The sequence below is a fragment of the Leptinotarsa decemlineata genome, unplaced genomic scaffold (assembly GCF_025532065.1).
Source record: "Leptinotarsa decemlineata unplaced genomic scaffold, Ldec_3_MD MMD2_tig00000010_RagTag_RagTag, whole genome shotgun sequence".
Classification (NCBI taxonomy): Eukaryota; Metazoa; Arthropoda; class Insecta; order Coleoptera; family Chrysomelidae; genus Leptinotarsa; species Leptinotarsa decemlineata.
This window is the reverse complement of record NW_027412538.1, coordinates 11,294,194-11,315,864: the sequence shown is the minus strand read 5'-3', so window position 1 is coordinate 11,315,864 and position 21,671 is coordinate 11,294,194. Positions and strand designations below refer to the sequence as shown.

Genomic DNA, 21,671 nt, shown 5'->3' with positions numbered 1-21,671 from the left:
GAAAATTTTTTTTGCTATTTTGTTGAATAGAGATAGTTATGATTTATATTATTTATCTATAAATATGAATTATAACAAAAAAAATGTTTCTTAATTTTAATTTTCAACTGCTTGAAATCGATTTTTTTATATTTCGATTATTTAAATAATTAGTTAAGAAATAATTTTGTTAGGGAATTTGTTGGGCAATCTATCCCTTAACAAAATTGTTCTTAAGTTTATTGCTGTATCTGCATAATTTAACAAGTTAAAGATCACAAAAGATACGAAAGAGTCAAAAAAATACCGAATTTTTATAAACAAATGCATGTAATAAGTAATAAACAATAGATACGAACTTGATCTTAGATTTATCTGAAAAAGAAATTCATTCTCTATAAAAAAGACTTGAACGTCCTTTATGGTATCTCTAATAGTTTAAAAGATACATCAATTTCTTAATTGACAAGTCAAGTAGGCACTATAATTACCGTATCGTATGATAGGTATTAGAAAGTATTATAATAAATAAAAAAAAATTCATGGCACTTTTTTATATATAGCGGTTTTTATAAATTTTTTCTGATTAAAAAAAAAATATAACGTTGGTCAATATTTGTTTATAATATAACAAATTGTTAAACTAATAAATAATTAAATCATAAATAAAAAAAAATGTTTAAACTATTTAAACTATTTAAAAGTTTAAATTATGATTTTCAAAATTATTGTTGTTTTTATTTTATTTTTATCGTTGTTTTAAAATAAAAACGCCCAACCAAAAAGCAACATTATTTCTTAACTAATTATTTAAATAATCGAAATAATTCATATCCTATGTTAATAACTGCCATTGTTTAATGTGAAAACAGACATAGCTAAATATCAATTGAAAAAAATTTCTATCAACAATTTTTAGATATTTCATTTTGCAATAGTTATAAAAAATCATAATAACAAATTGATAATTTTTTATGGCACTATTTTATATATAGCTGTTTTTATAATTTTTTTCTGCTTCAGAAAAAAAATATAACGTTGGTCAATATTTGTTTAAAACAAATTGTTAAACTAATAAACAATTAAATATTAAATAAATTTTTTTTTTTTGCCAAACTATCTAAAAGTGTGAATTATGATTTTAAAAAGCAAAATTATTTCGTAACTAATTATTTAAATGATCGAAATATAAAAAAAATCGATTTTAATCAATTAAAAATTAAAATTAAGAGAAACATTTTTTTTATCATAATTATCTCTAGACAACAAAATAGCAAAAAAAATTTTTTCAAAAATATTGAATTTCTCTATTTGTTTAAAACAATTTAATAAACAAATTACGTAAAAAATTCATATCCTATGTTAGTAACTGCCATTGTTCAATGTGAAAACAGACATAGATAAATATCAATTGGAAAAAAAATTCTATCAACAATTTTTAGATAATTCATTTTGCAATAGTTATAAAAAATCATAATTAACAAATTAATACATTTTTGTGGCACTATTTTATATATAGCTGTTTTTATAATTTTTTTCTGCTTCAGAAAAAAAATATAACGTTGGTCAATATTTGTTCATAACAAATTGTCAAACTAATAACCAATTAAATAATAAATAAAAGAACATTTTTTGCCAAACTATCTAAAAGTGTAAATTATGATTTTTAAAAGCAAAATTATTTCTCAACTAATTATTTAAATAATCGTAATATAAAAAATATAGCTGAATATCAATTGAAAAAAAAAATTCAATCAACAATTTTTAGGTATTTCATTTTGCAATAGTTATAAAAAATCATAATTAACAAATTAATAAATTTTTATGAACTTTTATCACAGGATCGTATGAAGTATATATATCAAAAGGGCTCCACGAAGTTTAAAATTCATAGGCCATATGCCAACGGAGATTGGAAAAAAATTCGTTAGTTAACAATTGAATTTGAAAAATGGTGATAAAACTTTTTTTCTACGGGACTCGATTCATTTCAAATTTTCAAAATGACATTTTATGTTATAAAAAAATCATTTCTTTTTAGCGGCAGCGCACGCATGCCGTAACAGCCGCGCGGAACCCTATTTTCAACGTCAAATTAAAATTATAAATAATGGAGATACAGTTTCGGGAGTAGGGACTTTTTTATCGGAAATTTCCTCCTCTTTAACGAGCTTTTTTCAAAATTGCTTAAATATTAATATTTTTTGAGTTATTACCTACCGAAAAACTAAATACCATTTTTTAAAATCTTATTTTGTTAATAACAATTGCAATTTTTTACCTGCACCAAAATCCTTCAAAAACATTTTTCTAGAGGTGATTCCGAATCGAATATGCTATCGCTCATATCTTTAGAACCTTTATCTCTATTTTCCATGTTTTTGAACTTGTTGATTAGACTATAAGTCATGTTGAACTTATCGTATTCAATCTCTGAAAAAGCTCCTCGTACTCCCATGCATTGTGTTCGATGCCGCAGGTGGTATTTATTTCTGAGTCAGCACAACAGAAAACCTGCTAGACCGAAAAGAATTGTTTTATTCACGAGGTGTAATTCATGGGGTTTCGTGATTGAAGCGGATCATTTAACACAATAAGCATTGTTTGACAGTAATCCCCAACAAAGAAATCCTCCCTGATGGCTCCTTTCCAATCACGCTTTCAAATTGAATTGTGACCGGGGTGGGGTTCCAGCGGTATTTAAATTAAAAACCGTTCTAGTTTCACGGTTTATCAAGGTCAAGTTCCTTCGAGTGAACTTGGCGTCGACAATAATTTACATTTATTAAAGTTTACCGGGCGCATTCGAAATATAGTGACAATAAATTCAAAATACACTAACAGGCGCAATAAGTGCATTGTACGTATTTCTTTCACTTATAGTCAGTAGGCATACTTGAAGACTGGCTATAAATCAAATTATCTAAGAAAATTCGTTCAGACCAGTCTCAACTCCCTACACAGTAGGTTAATGGACTGACACCTATCAGATAACACCTACTCCCCTGGCTAATACCACGAAGGGCGTTGGATTATATCCGACAGGTGTCAGTGCAGGATTCTTCACAGAAGTTATTCTTGCATATGCTGTTGACGATACAACTGCCGCAATATCGGAAGTCATCGACTTTATGTTGATGATATACACTACCTTGCACTGACAAGTGGCCAAACAGCCCGAAACCGGTCTGCAAGTGTGTTCCAATAATTGAAAATCAATTGCGGTTTCAGTTTCTTTTTCAAATTATCAATTTATGTAAGTAATGAATGGAAGTCGATAAATGTAACAAACAAACGATATTGTATTTTTCAGTAATTTAAAATACGAAAAGGAAATAATGGGAATCTATAAAGTGAAAGAAAATGACAGAATTCCTAATGAATGAAAAGTGTACATAACAATTGTTCTACTTCTGCCCTTCTGCAGACTTGCACTCTTCTACCCATGCTGTCGATAAGATTGTTGGTGACATGCTAAGGATCATTGGTCCACTCTTACAAATTAGCATTTTGAAGCTGTTCTAAGCTGTCAGGTGGATAATTTCTGGTATAATCCAGTCATTTAAGCTTAAATTATGTAAGAATCTCGGAATTTGAGATACCCAGCTGTAAGTCTGTAAATACTTGTATATTGATACCCTAAAAGTTGTCTCAAAACCTACATATGGTAGGGTGTAAGCAACTATTAAATTTCAAGGTCAAAGGTCACAAAAATCGGTTTTTTGCGCTTTTTTTGGAAATATCTCATTTCCTATGGGTTTTTTGCTATTTGTATTTATTATCAATATTGTAGAATACAAAATTATCTACAAATTTTGTTTAAAAAATTTTTTTATACGGTGAACCGTTTTCGAGATAGAGGGCGGAGAGCGCACGGTCACAGCATCACTTCAGGTCAACCGGTGCCTCCGGTCGAAAACGCGCCATATATAGTTGATGAACTATCGATAAATCAATGATTATAAATATTTGTCAATTTTTATTAACTATTATATTATATTTTATCATTTTCTTCATGCATTAAATCTATATCTATTCAATAATACTGATAACCGTTTATTAAAATTAAGAGAAAAAAATCATAATATAATTACATTCCCATTTACACTAATGACATTTTAAATAGAAAATAATTTAGTGCCTCTTTAAAATCTGTAAATTTTAAAATTCTTCCACTACTATGGAGCAGCAGAGAAGACCTGCTGCACTTTCAAAAACGTATGAAGTTTGTTTCGATGAAACAATGGTTGTACCAGTTACTCAAGAAAAATTCTTATCAAATCGAAATAACAAAGATAAGTTCATTAATATGTTAATTGAAAAATTACAAACTGCAAATATTACTACTAAACAAGCCAGAGATGATGCGGATGTTCTTATTGTTGAAACTGCAATTGAAGAATCAAAGTATAAAAAAACTGCAGTTATAATAGGACAAGATATTGATTTACTTGTCATTTTAATTGGGCGTACACTGTCTTACGAACAAGAAATTTTCTTTAAAAAAGTTGGGAAAGGTAATGTAAAAACGGAGATATACTCGACTAAAAGTTTTGATAATTATCCTCATTCTCAAAAACATATTTTATTTCTGCACGCATTAAGTGGCTGTGACACAACTTCTGCGCTTTTTAAAAAGGGAAAAAAATCATTTTAAAAAGTTTTTTTTTGAGAAACTGACAAATTTGGATGAACTAGCTGCAGCATTTGAGGAAAAAAATTGTTCGGCCCAGAGATTATTAGAGAGTGGAACTCAAACCTTATTGGCAGTCTATAATGCTCCGAAATCTGTAAAAAGTCTCGATCATCTTCGTTATAAGCATTACGTCAAGTCTACAAAACTTAATAAACCTGTGCAGCTTTCAAATATTCCACCAATAAGTGCAGCTGCTCATCAACATTTCAACCGTGTATATTATCAAGTTCAAACTTGGTTAGGACATGATTTGGAACCCCAGGTATGGGGTTGGGCAATGCGAAACGATTTTCTGGAGCCTATCATGACAATTTTACCACCTGCTCCAGAAGATTTGCTAAATACAATTTTCTGCAACTGCAAGAGTGGTTGTGGTTCGCGATGCGGATGCAGGAAAGCGGGCTTGCAATGATCTTTAGCTTGTGGCCAATGTAATGGGCAAGCTTGTCTCAATGCTCTACCATATCAGAGCGACATTAACGAAGATGGAACCTTTGACCCCGAAATCATGGAAGAACTTGAGACAAATGTCGTTGAAGACGATAATGAAGACCAGTTTGAAATTTACCAGCAGCCAGAAGACGACGATGAAGAGGAAGAAGATGATTAAAATTATAAATTGTAGTTTTTGTACCCTTTACATGGAGCCATGTTTCATCCATTGTCACATATCGATGCATAAATCCGGGTTTTTTAAGATGGAACAGCTGCAAACATACTGCTCAGAATCATCAATTGGTTGTTGTTTTCGGTCGATTGTGAGCTTGTACGGCACCCACTTTGAACAAATCTTTCACATACCCAAATAAACACGCAGGATATGTCCAACACGTTCAGGCCAATCTCAACTCCCTACACAGTAGGATATGGACAGGATATGTCCAACACGTTCCTTAGATATCTTTGAGGTCATCCAAAATTATTTTGTGGACATTTTTTATGTTTTCGTCGGTTACAGCCGTTTTGGGGCGTCCACTGTGTGATTGCTTCATTCAAAATGTTCTATCCCACAAACTAATAGTCCAACAGCTGTGGAATTTGTACATGTCTCTTTTGAAGATTAGGGTTAACTGAAAATCACGTGGATTCAATACTAGTAGCGTCATCTGTGTGTTAGTCTACAAACTTTTCATACCACCTTATATAGGTAACTAGTGCACAGCAATCGTGTGTATTGAAAAAAAATAGTTGGACAATTGACAATGGAAATTTGAACCTCGTTTTGCATCTCATTTTGCATCGTCTTACAATATTTTATTTTGGAAAATCTTCAGTTATCCATCTGTTTATTGTGAATAAAACTCTTCAACCTACCTCGTATACATGTCTTAGTGTTCCTAGAGCCGTTTTAGGTTGAAATAGTAATCTCTGTTTCCTGGTAGTGGAGAGTAATGAATGTTCATTATAAATGCAGAGCGCTGAGCTCAAAACAGTGCTCAAACAAAATTTTGCGATTTCGTTATGATATGCCACAGCTGTATAACTGGATTTACAATACTTTACCGGGTCCACTCTATTTTTGTATCGTACGATGGATCTCTTACATTCGTTTAACGTATTCTCCAGACTTACGGGGACTAAGACGTATTCTTTTGATTTCTAAGACATGTTTTCAATTATTCCATTCTCGTCTACTTCGATCGGCTGACATGAATTAAATATCATGCGGAGGCAAATAATAACGTACACTTTCTGGGAGTGTCTTTCAAAACTGCGATTGGTGATTATATTGTGTGTGCATAAATGTGACCAAAGTTCACTTCGAACGTGGTCATTAGAATGTAAATGATTTGTCCCTGAAATGACAGAATGCACTTCTCCATTTCTTAAACTGATTTTAAATTGCAATTTAATTTGAACAAACATTTCAAATAATATTTTAAATATTTTCTGTACACAAAAAAATTCAAGAAGTGAGTCATTACTTTTTTAAATTATTGTCAAAATCTATGATTTTTCATATGCCTCCTTCGGTAAATGTGCTCTACAACTAACATTAACTTTGTAAAATACAAATAATTACTTCGAAACATTAGTATAAAGTTCTCAGAGATACACACCATTAATATAACCATATGCCAATGATCAAACTTAACTTTATTTCACTGTTAACACAACCAAACACTTAAGCTAAAACTTCAAGCAACATTCCAATGTCTATCCCCTTATTAGATTGCTCTGTACCGCACTGTCCGCTAAATTTGACTTGACTTCTCGATCGGGGTGTGGGTAGCGTTTATATATGGTAATCGAATTCACTCGAAATCAATAGGGAAATAGTCTCAAAGCGACGCGACAGCTAGAACGGTCGCGAAACGCTTATGAATTTTGAACCCCCATTTTTTGGTCACCCCAACGTAGACCCCGTCGGGTCTCTTGTGGACCGCTGGGGGTCCATCTGGACCACTTCGGGAATCAGTAGAGAGGTCAAAAGGCGGGTGCCCCACGATTTGAACGATCCGACAGAAATTGTCACGTTTCGAGGTCTGTTCTTATTTGCTTTTGCGCAACCAAAACGATCCATTTTTGCATCGTATCGTCACGCGTCCAACATTGGTTGGACCCAAGCACTTCCCGAAGGCGAAAACCCACCAAAAATGACCATGGACCACCATACAGTAACTATATGAACCACCATATAGTAACCATGGACCACCAAACAGTAACCATGGACCACTATACAGTAACCATATGGACCACCATACAGTAACCATGGACCACCATACAGGAACCATATGAACCACCATACAGTAACCATGGACCACCATACAGTAACCATGGACCACCAAACAGAAACCATATGGATTACACTACAGTAACCATGGACAACCATACGGTAATCATGGAGCACCATACGGTAACTATATGGACCACCATACAGTTAATATATGGACCAGCATACAGTAACTATATGGACCACCATACAGTAACCATGGACCACCATACAGTGACTATATGGATCAGCATATAGTAACTATATGGACTACCATACAGTAACCATGGACCACCATACATTATGGTTACTTTATGGACCACCATACAGTAACCATGGACCATCATACAGTAACAATGGGCCACCATACAATAACTACATTGACTACCATACAGTAACCATGGACCATCATAAATTAACCACATGGACCACCATACAGTAACATAGATCACCATACAATAACCATGGACCACCATACAGTAACTAGATGGACCACCATACAGTAACCATGGACCACCATACAGTAACCATGGACGCCATACAGTAACCATATGGACCACCATACAGTAACTATATGAACCACCATACAGTAACAGTAACTATATGAACCACCATACAGTAACTATATGAACCACCATACAGTAACCACGGACCACCATACAGCAACTATATGAACCACCATACAGTAACTATATGAACCACCATACAGTAACTATATGAACCACCATACAGTAATCATGGACTACCATACAGTAACCATGGACCACCATACAGTAACCATATGAACCACCATACAGTAACCATATGGATCACACTACAGTAACCATGGACCACCATATAGTAACCATATGGACCACCATACAGTAACCATGAACCACCATACAGTAACCATGGACCACCATGCAGTATCATATGGACCACCATACAGTAACATGGACCACCATACAATAACCATGTTTTTTTTTTTGGTGGGTTTTAGCCTTTGGAAAGTGCCTGGGTGGCTCATCGATGTCCAACCACTGTCCTGAATGTTTCCTGTTGTAGAGGATCCACTTTTTATCACACGTGACGGTCCGATTCAAAGAGAATCGTTTTGGTTGCGCAAAAGCAAAGAAAAAGAGATCTCTGTCGATGGTGGGGCGCCCACTTTTTGAGCTGTTTGACCTTTCCAATACGATTTAACCCATCAAAAACCGCATGGGAGCTGACACCCAGTTCTTCCGCCATCCCACGGTCGTGAGATGTGGGAATATTGGTTTTTCTGTATTTTTCGTCTGTTAAAATCTGTTTTTCCATTAGTCAAATATCGCCCCACTACGAACGACAACCCTCAGAAGTCGAAACTTGTGCAAGCCAATGATTAACGAGATCGTACTTTTTAACGTGCGATTCCTAGCACGGGTTGGACGAAAGGCAGGGAAACTCGATAGTCCGGCATCTGGGCTCGAACCATCGGCTCTCACAGTGGTCGATTGACTGAGTGAAACAAACCACTAGCTCCAACCCAAAAGGCTACCGTCCTCTTTTTTCTAAATCTAAATAATTACGAGGTAAGTCACTGAGTAAACTCAATTCCAAAATGTATGGATTCACCACGCAATCAAAGAGATAATCTATGTAATGAGGATGAAGCCTGATACCCCGATTAGAATTACAAATAGAAACGGATATTTCCAAACCGGACCAAGTTCCTACAGAATTTATATTAGTGAGATAAAGTATTCCGTGCGATGAATCTACCGCAAAACCCCTCAATGAAATTGCTTCAAGCACAATTTACAGCGATATGTTCAATTATTTCCGCTGAAATTACTTCCTCATTACTATATTATAACAAGAAACGCAGGGAGTGAAGAATATAAACTTTTTTCAGACCATCAACTTTTCTCGTAATTGGCTTCGGAACGAATACCCAACTGACTGAAAAATTGATTGTTTCTTGGAGTGTTCATTTATTCAAGAAAGGGTCTTGATGATATATTGAACTATAGTCGTAAGATGTGTAAGTCGTAGATCTTTCATTAAAGAAAATTCATATTGTGACCGAATTTTCCAGGCCGTCTGAGAAGGTGGAAATTATACAGTATCGAAAAATAACTGCACATCTTCCAAACTGAAATATTATTACTCTGTTGAACGACTTTTGTAACGTATCATCGCATCGTCCCCATAGAATGGGGATGATTACGGGAAACTCATCCGGCAGAGTGCGCTGCGTGTTTGTCACATTGGTCATTAGCTGTCAGTTTCCACTGTTATTTATTGATTTATTTGAAAGTTTCTTATTTAAATTGCTTGCAATTCAAGATGTATTCTATATGGCGTATCGCTCAGTTGAAGGAGTTGCAGAGGAGAGGTGCTTGATAATCAAAAATATATAACTAATAAATTGTTTACAGGTGTAACAACTTTTTTTATTTATCTGACAGAGAATATATGATACGGTTTTTATTTTTTATTGAGAAAATGAGAAATTTAGATAGAATTATTTCACTTAAACTTTGTTCCATAAATGATGAAATTGATAAATCTACAATTTGATATATTATAATACTACATTAGAGCAAAAAGGAACTACTTCAACCACTAAATATATTTTATATAATTTTTTTGCATGAATGTAGAAAAATAAATTTAAAGAACTAATGTATTACTTTATTTAATTTTCGATTTTTTTTCTGTTATCAGAATAGTTTGGATTTTTTCTTTCAAGTGACCTATTTTCGTCGGCCTTTAAGTTATTATATTTCATTCTGATAATTGTTCTCTGTTCGCAAAATTCAAAAATAATAGGAAAATCTTCGTTTTTTGAAAGAGTTTTTACAACACCTGCCCTATTTTGAATTTTAAATGATGTTTTTCTAAAAGCTTGTTCCACTTTTCAATTTTTTCTAACCAATTATCTTTGGGTTTAGTAAGACTATGATCTTCTGCTTTTATTTTATAGTATAATCGCCCAAATCAGGTAGATCATTTTTATGTTTTTGAGCAAAACTATCCGGCAATATATTCTAAAGAGTCCTCTGTTATTTCTGGAATATTTGTATTTGAAGTTGAAGGAAAGTTAGTAGAAATATCAGAACTACTAGATGAAAATGAGCTATTGCAATTTGATCCTATTGTCTGCTCTAAAATCGTGTCTGCGTTAATTTCAATTTCATTTGGACCACGGCTTCTAGTTTGAGAAAATCCATTTTTGAAAGTGAATTTATCCCCTCTTTTGCAGCGACGAATCCATTCCTTTCGCAAAGTTGTTGAAACCATATCCTTAGCAATAGGAAAAGAGTGAAATATCACATCAGTAACACACTTTTCTTTAAAGTTAACTGATTGCTTTTGCAAGTTGACACTGCACAAATACGACCAGGCATTTTAACTAAAAATTACAAGGTTATTTAATGGTTAGACAATTATTGCTATTATTTACAAAACGGAAGAAAATAATAGAGTCTTATATGGCATCTACTCGTTACACCAGTTTAAAAAACGTCCAAAAGCACAAAAAAAATACAACTTTCACAATAACAAACTCAACGTTTCAGAAACCTAATTGGTATAGTTAAATAAAAATTTAATCAAAATAAACAAAAACCATGTAATACTGTCCGAAAATAATTCTCAAAAAATGTTAAAATAACACACAGTCTTATGGCAGATACTATAAATGTCACCAGTGTTACGTCACATCTGCTCGGCGCTTGTTTAACGTGGCGATATATGTAAGTAAGCAATCCCGTATGTCCATAATCGTTGGAGTTGACAGACATCTGCTCCCTCAGTCATCAACTGTGAACAACATCCATCATGCCCTGACGGGGACCTTGCCAAGATGACAAGGTCATCTGCATAAGCTTGCAGATTTACTTTTCTTCTGTCGAGGGCATCAAGCAGACTATCCAACAGGAGCGACCACGGAAGGGGAGGGAGTACCCCACCTTGAGGGCAGCTTCTGATGACCCTGAACCTAATGGCCTCGTCTTGAAGAGTCGTAGTTGCAGTTCTGTTTACCAGCACAGCACAGATACAGCCAGTAATGGTCGATTCTATACCTTTCCTAGCCAGAGATGTTCCCATAGATTGTCCCATTGTCAAATACAGCAACCGGAATCTTCTTGTTTTCGAGGGATTGGGAGATAATTATCAGTATGATTTGATGACAAGAAATAATTGACTGAATTGAATAATGCTAAACAATTGAGTAATACAAATCTGTAAGTCTTTATGAAGCTAGAACCTTGATTCGGGAAAAATCAATAATCATCATGTTAGCATTCTACCGCATCCGGATTCTTCTGGAATGAAATGGCGATCTTCAACAAATTTTTCTTCGAAACCTCTGAACGACTAGTTGAAAATTGCACCTTAACGCAGCCCACATGAAATCACGTAGTGTAGGTAGTTGATTCGACGTTTGAAAAACATTGCGATGTTTACAACTTTTACCAGCCTCAATATTACGTAAGTCGACACCTGTTTGCTTATTCATTTCAAAGTTATTGCAGATGTTAGCCAGGTATATAAATGCATACTCTGACTCAAATGTAAACAGGCGATTCTCCATTTCCTCCATTCGAAAACAACAGAAAATTCTTCAGAAAAATCTTCGGTTGAGATTGGAATGTAGTGTGTGAAGTTGGCCTGAAAAAATTTTGAAATTGAAATTCACCATTATCCTTCGAATAGCCACGAGAGACCATAGAAATTTTTGATTTTTCTTTTTTAATTCAAATGATACACTTTCAACGAATAAATATATAGTTTAAAAAACTGAAAAACACGCTTTTAAAGAACATCGAACTAAAAAGTTGAAAAAAAAGTTTTAAATAAGCTTACATACAGATAGTGTTCCCAGATCTGAAGCAGGTCCTGATGTTATACTTGGACCCAATCCTTCGTATTCTCTCCGATAATCCTCTGATGTAGGGAAGTACAAGTACTGGTTGTGGAGGCTTCTCTTCCTTGTGGAGCTCTTGCTGTCTTCTAGCTGAAGCCTGTTCTACCATCACTCTGGACTAACCATTCCGTGTTCCATCACTTTCACAGTGGAAAAGGAAGTCCACAACGAATTGCCTTTCTTAGACGTATTGGTGAAGAGGACCGACACTAAATGGGAAACATCTGTTTATCGAAAACCCACTCACACAGGACAGTATCTGAACCAGAAATCCAACCACCATCAATCGACTAAGAGAGGAATCATCAAGACTCTACTAGACCGTGCCTTCGGGCTCTGTAATACAAAGGAAGGTCTCGAAAGGGAACTAAGCATCATCAAAAACGACCTTCAACGGAATGGTTACTCCAGAGTGATGGTAGAACAGGCTTTAGCTAGAAGACAGCAATAGCTCCACAAGGAAGAGAAGCCTCCACAACCAGTACTTGTACTTCCCTACATCAGAGGGTTATCGGAAAGGATACGAAGGATTGGGTCCAAATATAATATCAGGACCTGCTTCAGATCTGGGAACACTATCTGTAACAGACTCACGAAAATCAGGCCACCAAACGCGGACTGCGATACTAAGAATTGCATTTACCGGATACCCTGCGAGTGCGGGGAATCATACATCGGTGAAACTAAGAGGCCATTGAAACATTGAAAGTTCGCATTGCTGAGCACAAGAAACACACACAGCGAGGAGAAACCAGGAATTCCGGAATAGCAGAGCATGTTTGGACTCATCAACATAACATCAAGTGGTCTCAAGCTGAAATCATCCACAAAAAGGAACACTGATTTGTGAGAAAATTCAAACAAGCCGCGGATATGTTGTCCAAGCTAGCGTAGAGATACGTAACATATGGAAACCTCTAATCAAACGAAAAACGACCAACTCCCGCCAAACGGTCATCTCCCGCCAAAAACTAATGATAGCACTCGAATGGCCTATAAATAGTCAGAGGAATAAGTCCAGTTATCACCCAAAGACGATTGTGGATACTAACAATCGAAACGTCGTGACATAACTTGGTTTGAAATCTTTTAATTTTTATTTTTCATTTTTTGTTAATAATAATTTTTAATTTTCAGCTTTTATTAATATTTCAATTTTTTTTTTTTTGGTTGTTGTTTGGTTTTATGTTATTTTTTGGTAATTTCAGTTTTTTTTCAAATAAAATTGTTATTTTCGGTAAATTTCTTTAATATTTGTTTAGGAATTTCAAATCAATTTAAGTATATTATATTTGACAATGGAAGTCCGAACTGATGAAATACACCTAATAAAAGCTTGTTAAAAAAAGTGTACCTACATGAATCTAGTCATTCAATAGCCAAGCTTTATAATTTTCATGAATTTTTCAAGGAAGTAATACTTTTTTCGTTTTCCTCCTTCAACGGTAACGCAAGACTTGTGTCATTACTTATACAGTGAGCGACATTGGTTTCTAAAGTAATTTCTTATACTGGCAAACATAACTGTACATAAATAATCGACCTTTATTGTCCCGAGTTGTAATCACACAAAGTGAAAAAAATGCATCCGAGACAACCTCTGACAATAACTCTCACTCGCTTAGAATGAATAGTATTTAATATTTGTTATTAATGGTGCCAAGTCCGAGTTCGAACAAAGGAACGATGGCGGACAAAACGACCGTAACATTTACATTAAGGAGGTGTGAAATTTATATGCGCACCTTACAGTTTAACTCTTGTGGTCGAGAAAGTTTTGATTTCAGAATTATAAAATATTATCAACTCAACCAGCCGAAGCTTTGTTCAGAAGTTGCCCAAAGATCCAAAAATCGTGAGTTCGATTCCCCCTTAATTTTTTTGGAGATAATTCACCACGGAATATAATTTAGCTATTTTAAAAATAATGGCAATAATATTATACAGGGTGTAACTAAATATGTGTAAAACATTTGAGGAGGTGATTCCTCATCGAAAAAAAAGATAGGAACTTTCATATAAAGAAACTTCATTGGAGCATCCCTTGTTAAGATACAGCCCCTTAAAGGGGGTACATAAAATTTGTATAACAATTTTTTTCACAAGCACTAAAAAAGTAACAATATTGAAATTAACCTGACGTTTTGTACCACCAAAAATACATTAGCCAGAAATTTATTTGGTTTACCCCATGGTTGTAAGGGGTGGAAAACGCAACCCCTAAAATTTATTTCCAATGTACCTTTTTGTCAGGCTATCGGAAATAAATTTTCAAATGGTAAACAAATAATAAGACAAATAATTATTGCATGGTAAATTTTCTTTTGAGGACACCCGGCGATTTTGAGAAAATTTTTGCGTATACTTACGTATTTATTTACAAAGTTACGGCCTTTCAAAGTTCTGAATGGGGCAACTTTTCAGCCTTCTTTTTCACGAAATAAACTATTCAAAAACACAAACATCTATTCACTAGGTCACCTTTACACCTTATTCCTCCTTCTTTGACACTTTTCACTTCAATAATCAACATTTTTCCAATAAAAATGTTAAAAAATGTACGGAGCTGCTTTTTGGTTACATACCTATCTCTGTATTTTACCTTTTTAAGGTTGATGGCATGGTTGGTACGACTGATGCAGTCCACATTCCTAAAGTAATTCAAATGTTTTTACCCTCATTATTTAGATCGGAAATTGGTTTTTGGTGGTGTATTACGAATTTGAAATAGTAGGCGGCGGCAAATACCAACCGCTTTTTTCTGAAATGTCACTAGTAACTAACCTAAAAATAGAATAATGTCACCAGGAGAAGCATTCGTTTTTAAATTAAGTTTTTTATAAGAAAAATGTTGATTATTGAAGTGAAAAGTGTCAAAGAAGGAGGAATAAGGTGTAAAGGTGACCTAGTGAATAGATGCTTGTGTTTTTAAATAGTTTATTTTGTGAAAAAGAAGGCTGAAAAGTTGCCCTTTTCAGAACTTTGAAGGGCCCTAACTTTGTAAATAAGGGAGAGCGCCGCTTTTTCTCTTCGGATTCGTAATCTACGTATCAAACTACGTAAGTACACGCAAATATTTTTTCAAAATCGCCGGGTGTCCTCAAAACGAAAATTTACCAAAAATAATATCAGTATTAATGAACACGTAAGGTGCGGAAAATAATGACCGGGAATGACGGGACAATTTTTAGAAATAATGTTTCTGTATTGATCTGCCGGAATGACATTATTACAGAACGTGTAATGGGCCCTTAACAGTTAGAAATACAGAACCATCACGAATCTATTGTTATGCCAAACCTCCTAAACATCCCCTTTTCACTGACACTAAATCTATGACGTCATAGACACAGAAACGGCTGCAGGTAGTTTGTTTTGTACTCCGCACAAATCGAGGTACACCTGCATAAATTGATGAAGCCAACTCCGAAAAGTCTACAACTCAAAACAAACAGGATTAAACAAGTTCAAAATAGGTAGATATAGAATGGATTGGTCGAGGTAACTGTACAGTAAAATGACCATCGGTAGGCATTCATAGATAGATAGATAGATACATAGATAGATTTATTTGATGGCTTTACAGTTAAATGTTTGTTGCAAGTCAGTTGTAGTATAGAAAGAGAATTACTCACAATTTAAAAATATTAAATCATAGGTTGTGAATAAAATAAAAGATAATTTTGAACCTTACATTATTTACTTAGTCAAAAAAATTTTAAATTCTTGAGCTTCACAAATATGATTGTATCGAGGCTGTTATACAAGTTTGTATCGAGCCTCGAGGCTGTATACAACAATGTCTGAAGAGAGAAATATTATTGTCAGATTGAAGATGAGCAAACAGAATAAAAATAATGATAATAATCGTTATTATCTGCCAAATAAAAAACGACATTCCTCAATCACTAATATGAGATATTTATCTTAACAAAGAGCGAAATTGGTAACTTGGTAAAAATTCTAAATGAAAATAAATTCCAAATACACATGAATAGAAAGTTTCTACTTTAAACTCCAGAGGTTTTCTCAGAAGAAAAAAATGAAAATTTTTGAACTCGACAGTAATGTTCAGATTTTTAAAGATTTTTTTTCATGAATTTTGCCTACAAGATTTGTTTCAGCAAATGGACTCGCTTGCAACTAGTTTCGTTTTTAAAAACAGAAACTTTTACAATTTATTGTTATTGTATCGTCTAATCTAATAACATCTACTTGCTACTCTTCTTGTTATGACAACTGGTTACCTTGATTTCGTATAGATCTAGATTGAGACTGAAGAACACTATCAAGACCACTTATATCTCTAGACTTTTAACTCTATATCTTGCATTTCTTTGCTGTACTTCTCATACTGTGCTCTGCAATTACTATTTTTTCCTGAAATCTTTTTCCAAATCAAAATTTGGCACGAGAACATGTGAAATGTGTACCTGTTATTTATAATTATATAGCCAACTGTTTTCCACAAGTTTCAACAAGTTTACACGAAGTCACGAACAACGCAACAAGAATGTTTTTTGAAGTCTTGTCTGGACTTTCGTTTCGTCTCTATAAGGTAAATATTTCTCTATGCTGGTAAATATTTTGTTTGACGAGTTAAGTGAAACAAAACATGAACAGTTGGATAATGTATATAAGTACTGGTAACAAGTGCTCAAAAATTGAATTTCACAAACTGCTTATAAGATATTTCTAACAATCAAGTCAAGTCAGTCATCAGTTTTAACAAAAAATAACTCTAAACGAGTTTTTTATCAGTGAAAAAAATCAATATTTATAGCAGGTATTTAATTCTATGTGAACCTGCAATTCTCTTTGATGAAAGTGTTTCTCAGCGTACCTACTAGGATTGTCACATTGAAAGGGGAAAATTAAAAGACCACGCGATTCTAGGTATACGCGTGTTAGACCTTTCACTCCACTTGTTTCTCGAATTGTTGAAAATCAATAACATAAAAATGCAAATTCAAACCAGCCATGACTTCTATATACCTGCTTCACAGCTTTGAAAATGATAAAAGCAATGACCTATCAGACTCGCTAAAATTCACGTACCAATACAAAAGATTCGAATTCTTCTACACTCACCTCAGGTAAAGTTAACACGATGTTGTTCGTGATATTATCCATGGTTGGTTCAGTTAAAACATCCGAACATATCTACAAGTCACTGAAGGTCGGTATTAAATACCAAATAAAAACAAAACTCATAACTAAACAATCACCGAAAGTCACCGTGGTTTCACGTACAAAACAGCCGAATAAAGTCCAGATAGTTTTCTTCAAGATCTATGTTGCACTGAACACTGTCACATTTACACCTTTTCATTCAACAAACAGTGATTCGCAAATGTTTTCCAGGTTCACGGAAAGTTTCCGCATTATTTTCTTAACTTATTTGTTATGCGCCAATAGCGTTACCAATGACGACCACGTTCCTCTGTATCCGACGCTAACCTGACTTAAGAAAGTACGCGGTCCGTTCTCTGCTGACAAGAGTTACTCTTGGCACAAAATGGCTGGGTGCGAACAACGCAATCTCATGGTGCGTCGGATTACGAGCAATGAGCTATAAAATGTGTATTACTTTTTATGCTCATAGAGAGGTTTAGTAATTCTGTTCGTAATATATTTTTCCTGAATTGAAATTGAAATGTGGGTACAGAAGGAAATTATTTTTTATTCTGAGTGTTGTGTGTAGGTACCTACATGCAAAGATATCAGACAGAGAAAGAATCAAAAAACTTTTTAGGACGAAAACTAGGGTCAGTAATTATTCTGAGTTTTTTCAATAACTGAATGATGTTCGACTACCTTTAAACCAAATTAATGCTATCTACTACATGGACTGAAAAGTCTCGGGCTTAACACATAGATGGCGCATTCATCGCTTTTTCAGTTAGTTCTAACCTCCAAAAGAAAGCTGCTGAAATTTCATGATATTCTACTTATAAGTTTGTAAGTTATTTTGCTAAAACTTCTAAGAGTGACACTACTTTTTATTTTGAAAACAATGGATCAAAAGCAATTTCGTGTTTTAATTTTACACTACTTCTAGATGGGAAAAATACCGTTCAAACGAAGCAATGGCTTGAAAAGTGTTATAAGGACTCCGCTCCATCAGGAACAACAATAAAACGTTGGTTTGCTGACTTCAAACGTGGTCGTAGAGGCCGTTTTTTAGCATATAAAAAATTAGAAAAGTTATAAACAAATAAAGATGAATAAAAAGGGTATATAGGTTTTTGCAAATATTTCAAATACTATAAAGAATCAAGAAATTTAAAAAAAGATCCTCAAAAAGAAGTGAACTTAAAAAACAAGTCCCACTTCCTGAAACTCTGTCTCTATTATTCATAATTTCAATTTAACGCCGAAATATCTAAAGCGAGTACGTCACAAAAATAGTTTTTTCAATTATTTAATATTGATTGAAAAATAAAAAAAATGTGGTATATTCTGAATATTATAAAAAATTGATTTTCGTTGGAAAAAAATCTTAAAGTTCATTATTGAAAAAGCTAGATATTTATTATTTAACAATATTTCACTTGACTTGCGTCTTCATTGAAGACCACAAAAAATGTTTGAATAAATTTCCAAAAATGTTTTGCTTCGTGTAGCTCTTTTTATTAGTGTACCTAAATAATATAAAGTTAAAAAAAGTTTTGAAAAATTCAATATTTTGTTTATTATATTTTTTCAGTTACAAAAAATTAATAATCGACGAATTGTGATTTTTTTATATTCATTATCATATTCCCGTTTTTGCATTGAATGAAAACATTCGGTATGTTGAACAAAAAAATGTAAGCGTCATAAATTGATTATAAACTAATGATTTAAAAAAAAATCAACAATAATTTTTGATAGTTTATAATCTTTTTTTATATTTATTATTGCTCGACTTACGATCGGAAGGCCGTGGGTTCGATTCCCGCCTCGACCAGATATTTTTCTCGAGAGAATTTATTTGGTTGAAGCGGGGATGATTCTGCAACCGTGTTAGGAATCACACGTTAAAAGGTAAGACCTCGTTAGTCCTTAGCTCGCACAAGTTTCTCAACTTCTGAGAGTTGTCGTTCGTATGGGGGCAACAGCTGATTAACGGAAAACAGATTTTAACAACAGATTTTTTTCAATGTTGAAATAATTAGTTAAGAAATGTTTTCTATTTTAAAAATCATAATTGACATTTCTCTAAAAATTAACAAAAAATCGTTTTTTTTCATAATTTTATTGTTTTTTAACTAAACAATTTATTATTTTATTACATTATTATGGTATTATATTATTACAGATATGAAAATAAACATTGAAAACATTTTTATAGAGAATTGACAGATCTTTCGAATGAGGTGTTCAACAAATTTGTAACTATTATTAATCAATTGTTATTTGCATTTGTTTATAAAAACAACAGGCATTTTTGACGTTTTTCGCTATTTTTTTACTTATAGCATGATGAATAAATTTTTTATTTGTAAAGTCGTCAAAGAAGAGCACCAAAAAAGGCACAAAAACAGGCTTCAGGTTCAAAAGTCATCAGTTAAACCTTCAATTCGAGGAAATGATAAAAGCAGCATTTAGAGTAAAATTGCGATAAAAATCATTTGCCAGAAGATTATCATTCATTCAACTATCCACAAGTGCATGTGGATTTTTTGAAACGCTTGAATTGGGTATTACATGCCTTTACCGAATAACTCGTTCTTATTCGTATTTTCACCCCTCAGTTGAAACTACAAATATTGGTCCTACAGTTTCAGGACGCCAAACTTTTTTCAGTAACTTTTCACTTTTCTGCTCTTAAAGGACCAACTTGTCCATCTCTTAAATTGTACCAACCAGACAGAAAACAACAAGTCCCGCGTAGACATGAAATTGCTTCAAGCCATCATATTTGTTATTTCACGTGTTTACATATTCACTTTCTCCTGTTGGCTTAATTATTCGAAATCATGCTTCCGTCATGCAACAAGTGCCTGGTTGTTGGCATACAGCCACTACGCAAGAGCTTTTTTTGTTGTCTTTAAAGTCCGATACGTTTGTACGGAGAAGAGAGCGGTGGATTGGGTATCGGAGGAGAGAGAATAGTTGTAACCGTTCTAAAATATTCAACATTCGAATTGAATATTCTTGGAAGTGGAAACCGGACGGTGTTGACCGATGAGTCACGAGGTATTGCGAGTTGGTTTTTAATTTCGGGTTCTAGATTTTTCAGATACTTTGTCAATACTGCACCACAAGCCGGGTTCATCTAATGAAGTTATGCAACCCAAATTTCACTGGTTTGACAGCAGGGTAACCCTATTCGCTAAATATTTTTTTCCTATCTAATATATACCGTGTACTTGTCATTACTTATTTAAATGCAATTTTTTTTTATTCATCTCGAAAATTTTAATGGAAAATAGTGTATACTGTATAATATTGTGTGAAATTATAATTGTTCTCTCACTGTTCTTTAGGCAACCAATAGTACATGGTGTCTAATGCAAGGTAATCTACCGGCATACAATGAGTAGACACATTCATAATAACATAGTGTGGTGCACTGGGACTTGTAATGGTTGTCATAATTGGTAGTGTGTGGAATGGAGTGAAGAGCTGTGCAATAAATAATCATAATCACAGAAGAGTCATTAATTAGTCTTCCTCGTACCAAAAGTTAGCTTTAACATTGAAGTGTAGGTAGGTACCTCATGTACTAGGTGAAAAATGTCAAAGATACTATGTTGTTCATTTTGTGTCAGGGCATCTACGACCGTTGAGGTATGCCATTTGTTATTGTGCGGGCATGAATAATTATTATGCCATAACAAAAGCAAACTCAGCTATATCTATTACAGTGTTATTCATAACTCAGCGAGCGAGAAGATCGAACTTCTCACATTGGAACCCTAATGCACCCAAGTGATTCAACACCGCAGGGATAAGCTCAGAATAATTACATTTCTACCCATTGAACAAAATAGATACTATGAAGAAGACAATAGTTGCAAGCAATACAACCTTAGGGCAGAGACAGCTCGACATGTTTTATGCAGATGTGATGCACTGGATCTCAAGAGGTAATCAATGTATGTTCAACCCAAATTATATAAGAATTTAGGCTTCAACGGCCGGTATCATGATTAGAGAAAACAACGTCTTCGTTGCTGATACTTCAATATATAATTTGCTTCGCAGACAATGCACATATCACGGATGATGTATGTCGCATTGAAGACGAAACGGGGCACTACAAGTTCAATTTGACCATGGCCTACGAGCCCAGCATTTGTTTTATGTAATGTTTTAAAGAACCTGTACAAACATGAAGATATGCAGTAAGCAGGTTTTCAATTTCTTAAAATAACTAAAACACAGTTGTTCATATGATT

At 33.9% G+C, this 21,671-nt stretch overlaps 1 protein-coding gene and 1 long non-coding RNA gene across 10 annotated transcripts in view; one reads left to right on the top strand and one right to left on the bottom strand.

Annotated features, from left to right (window-relative positions):
• pyd (zonula occludens-like protein polychaetoid) overlaps positions 1–21,671 on the bottom strand; it is a 121,891-nt gene that overhangs the window by 82,555 nt on the left and 17,665 nt on the right. The window contains exon 1 of one of the 8 annotated variants that reach the window (XM_074171552.1): positions 17,374–17,766. The exons of the other annotated variants lie outside the window; for them this stretch is intronic. Coding sequence (XP_074027653.1) covers positions 17,374–17,415 — 42 coding nt within the window. The 5' untranslated portion in view covers positions 17,416–17,766. Of the gene's footprint in view, positions 1–17,373; positions 17,767–21,671 lie in introns of those variants that run through there. 8 annotated transcript variants of the gene reach the window in all.
• LOC141480844 (uncharacterized) lies at positions 20,796–21,593 on the top strand. Of its 2 annotated transcripts, none has more exons than XR_012464596.1 (3): positions 20,796–20,979; positions 21,138–21,368; positions 21,478–21,593. It is a non-coding gene; the product is annotated as an uncharacterized lncRNA (long non-coding RNA). The 2 variants fall into 2 exon arrangements; XR_012464597.1 differs by having other exon boundaries at positions 20,797–20,979; positions 21,138–21,359.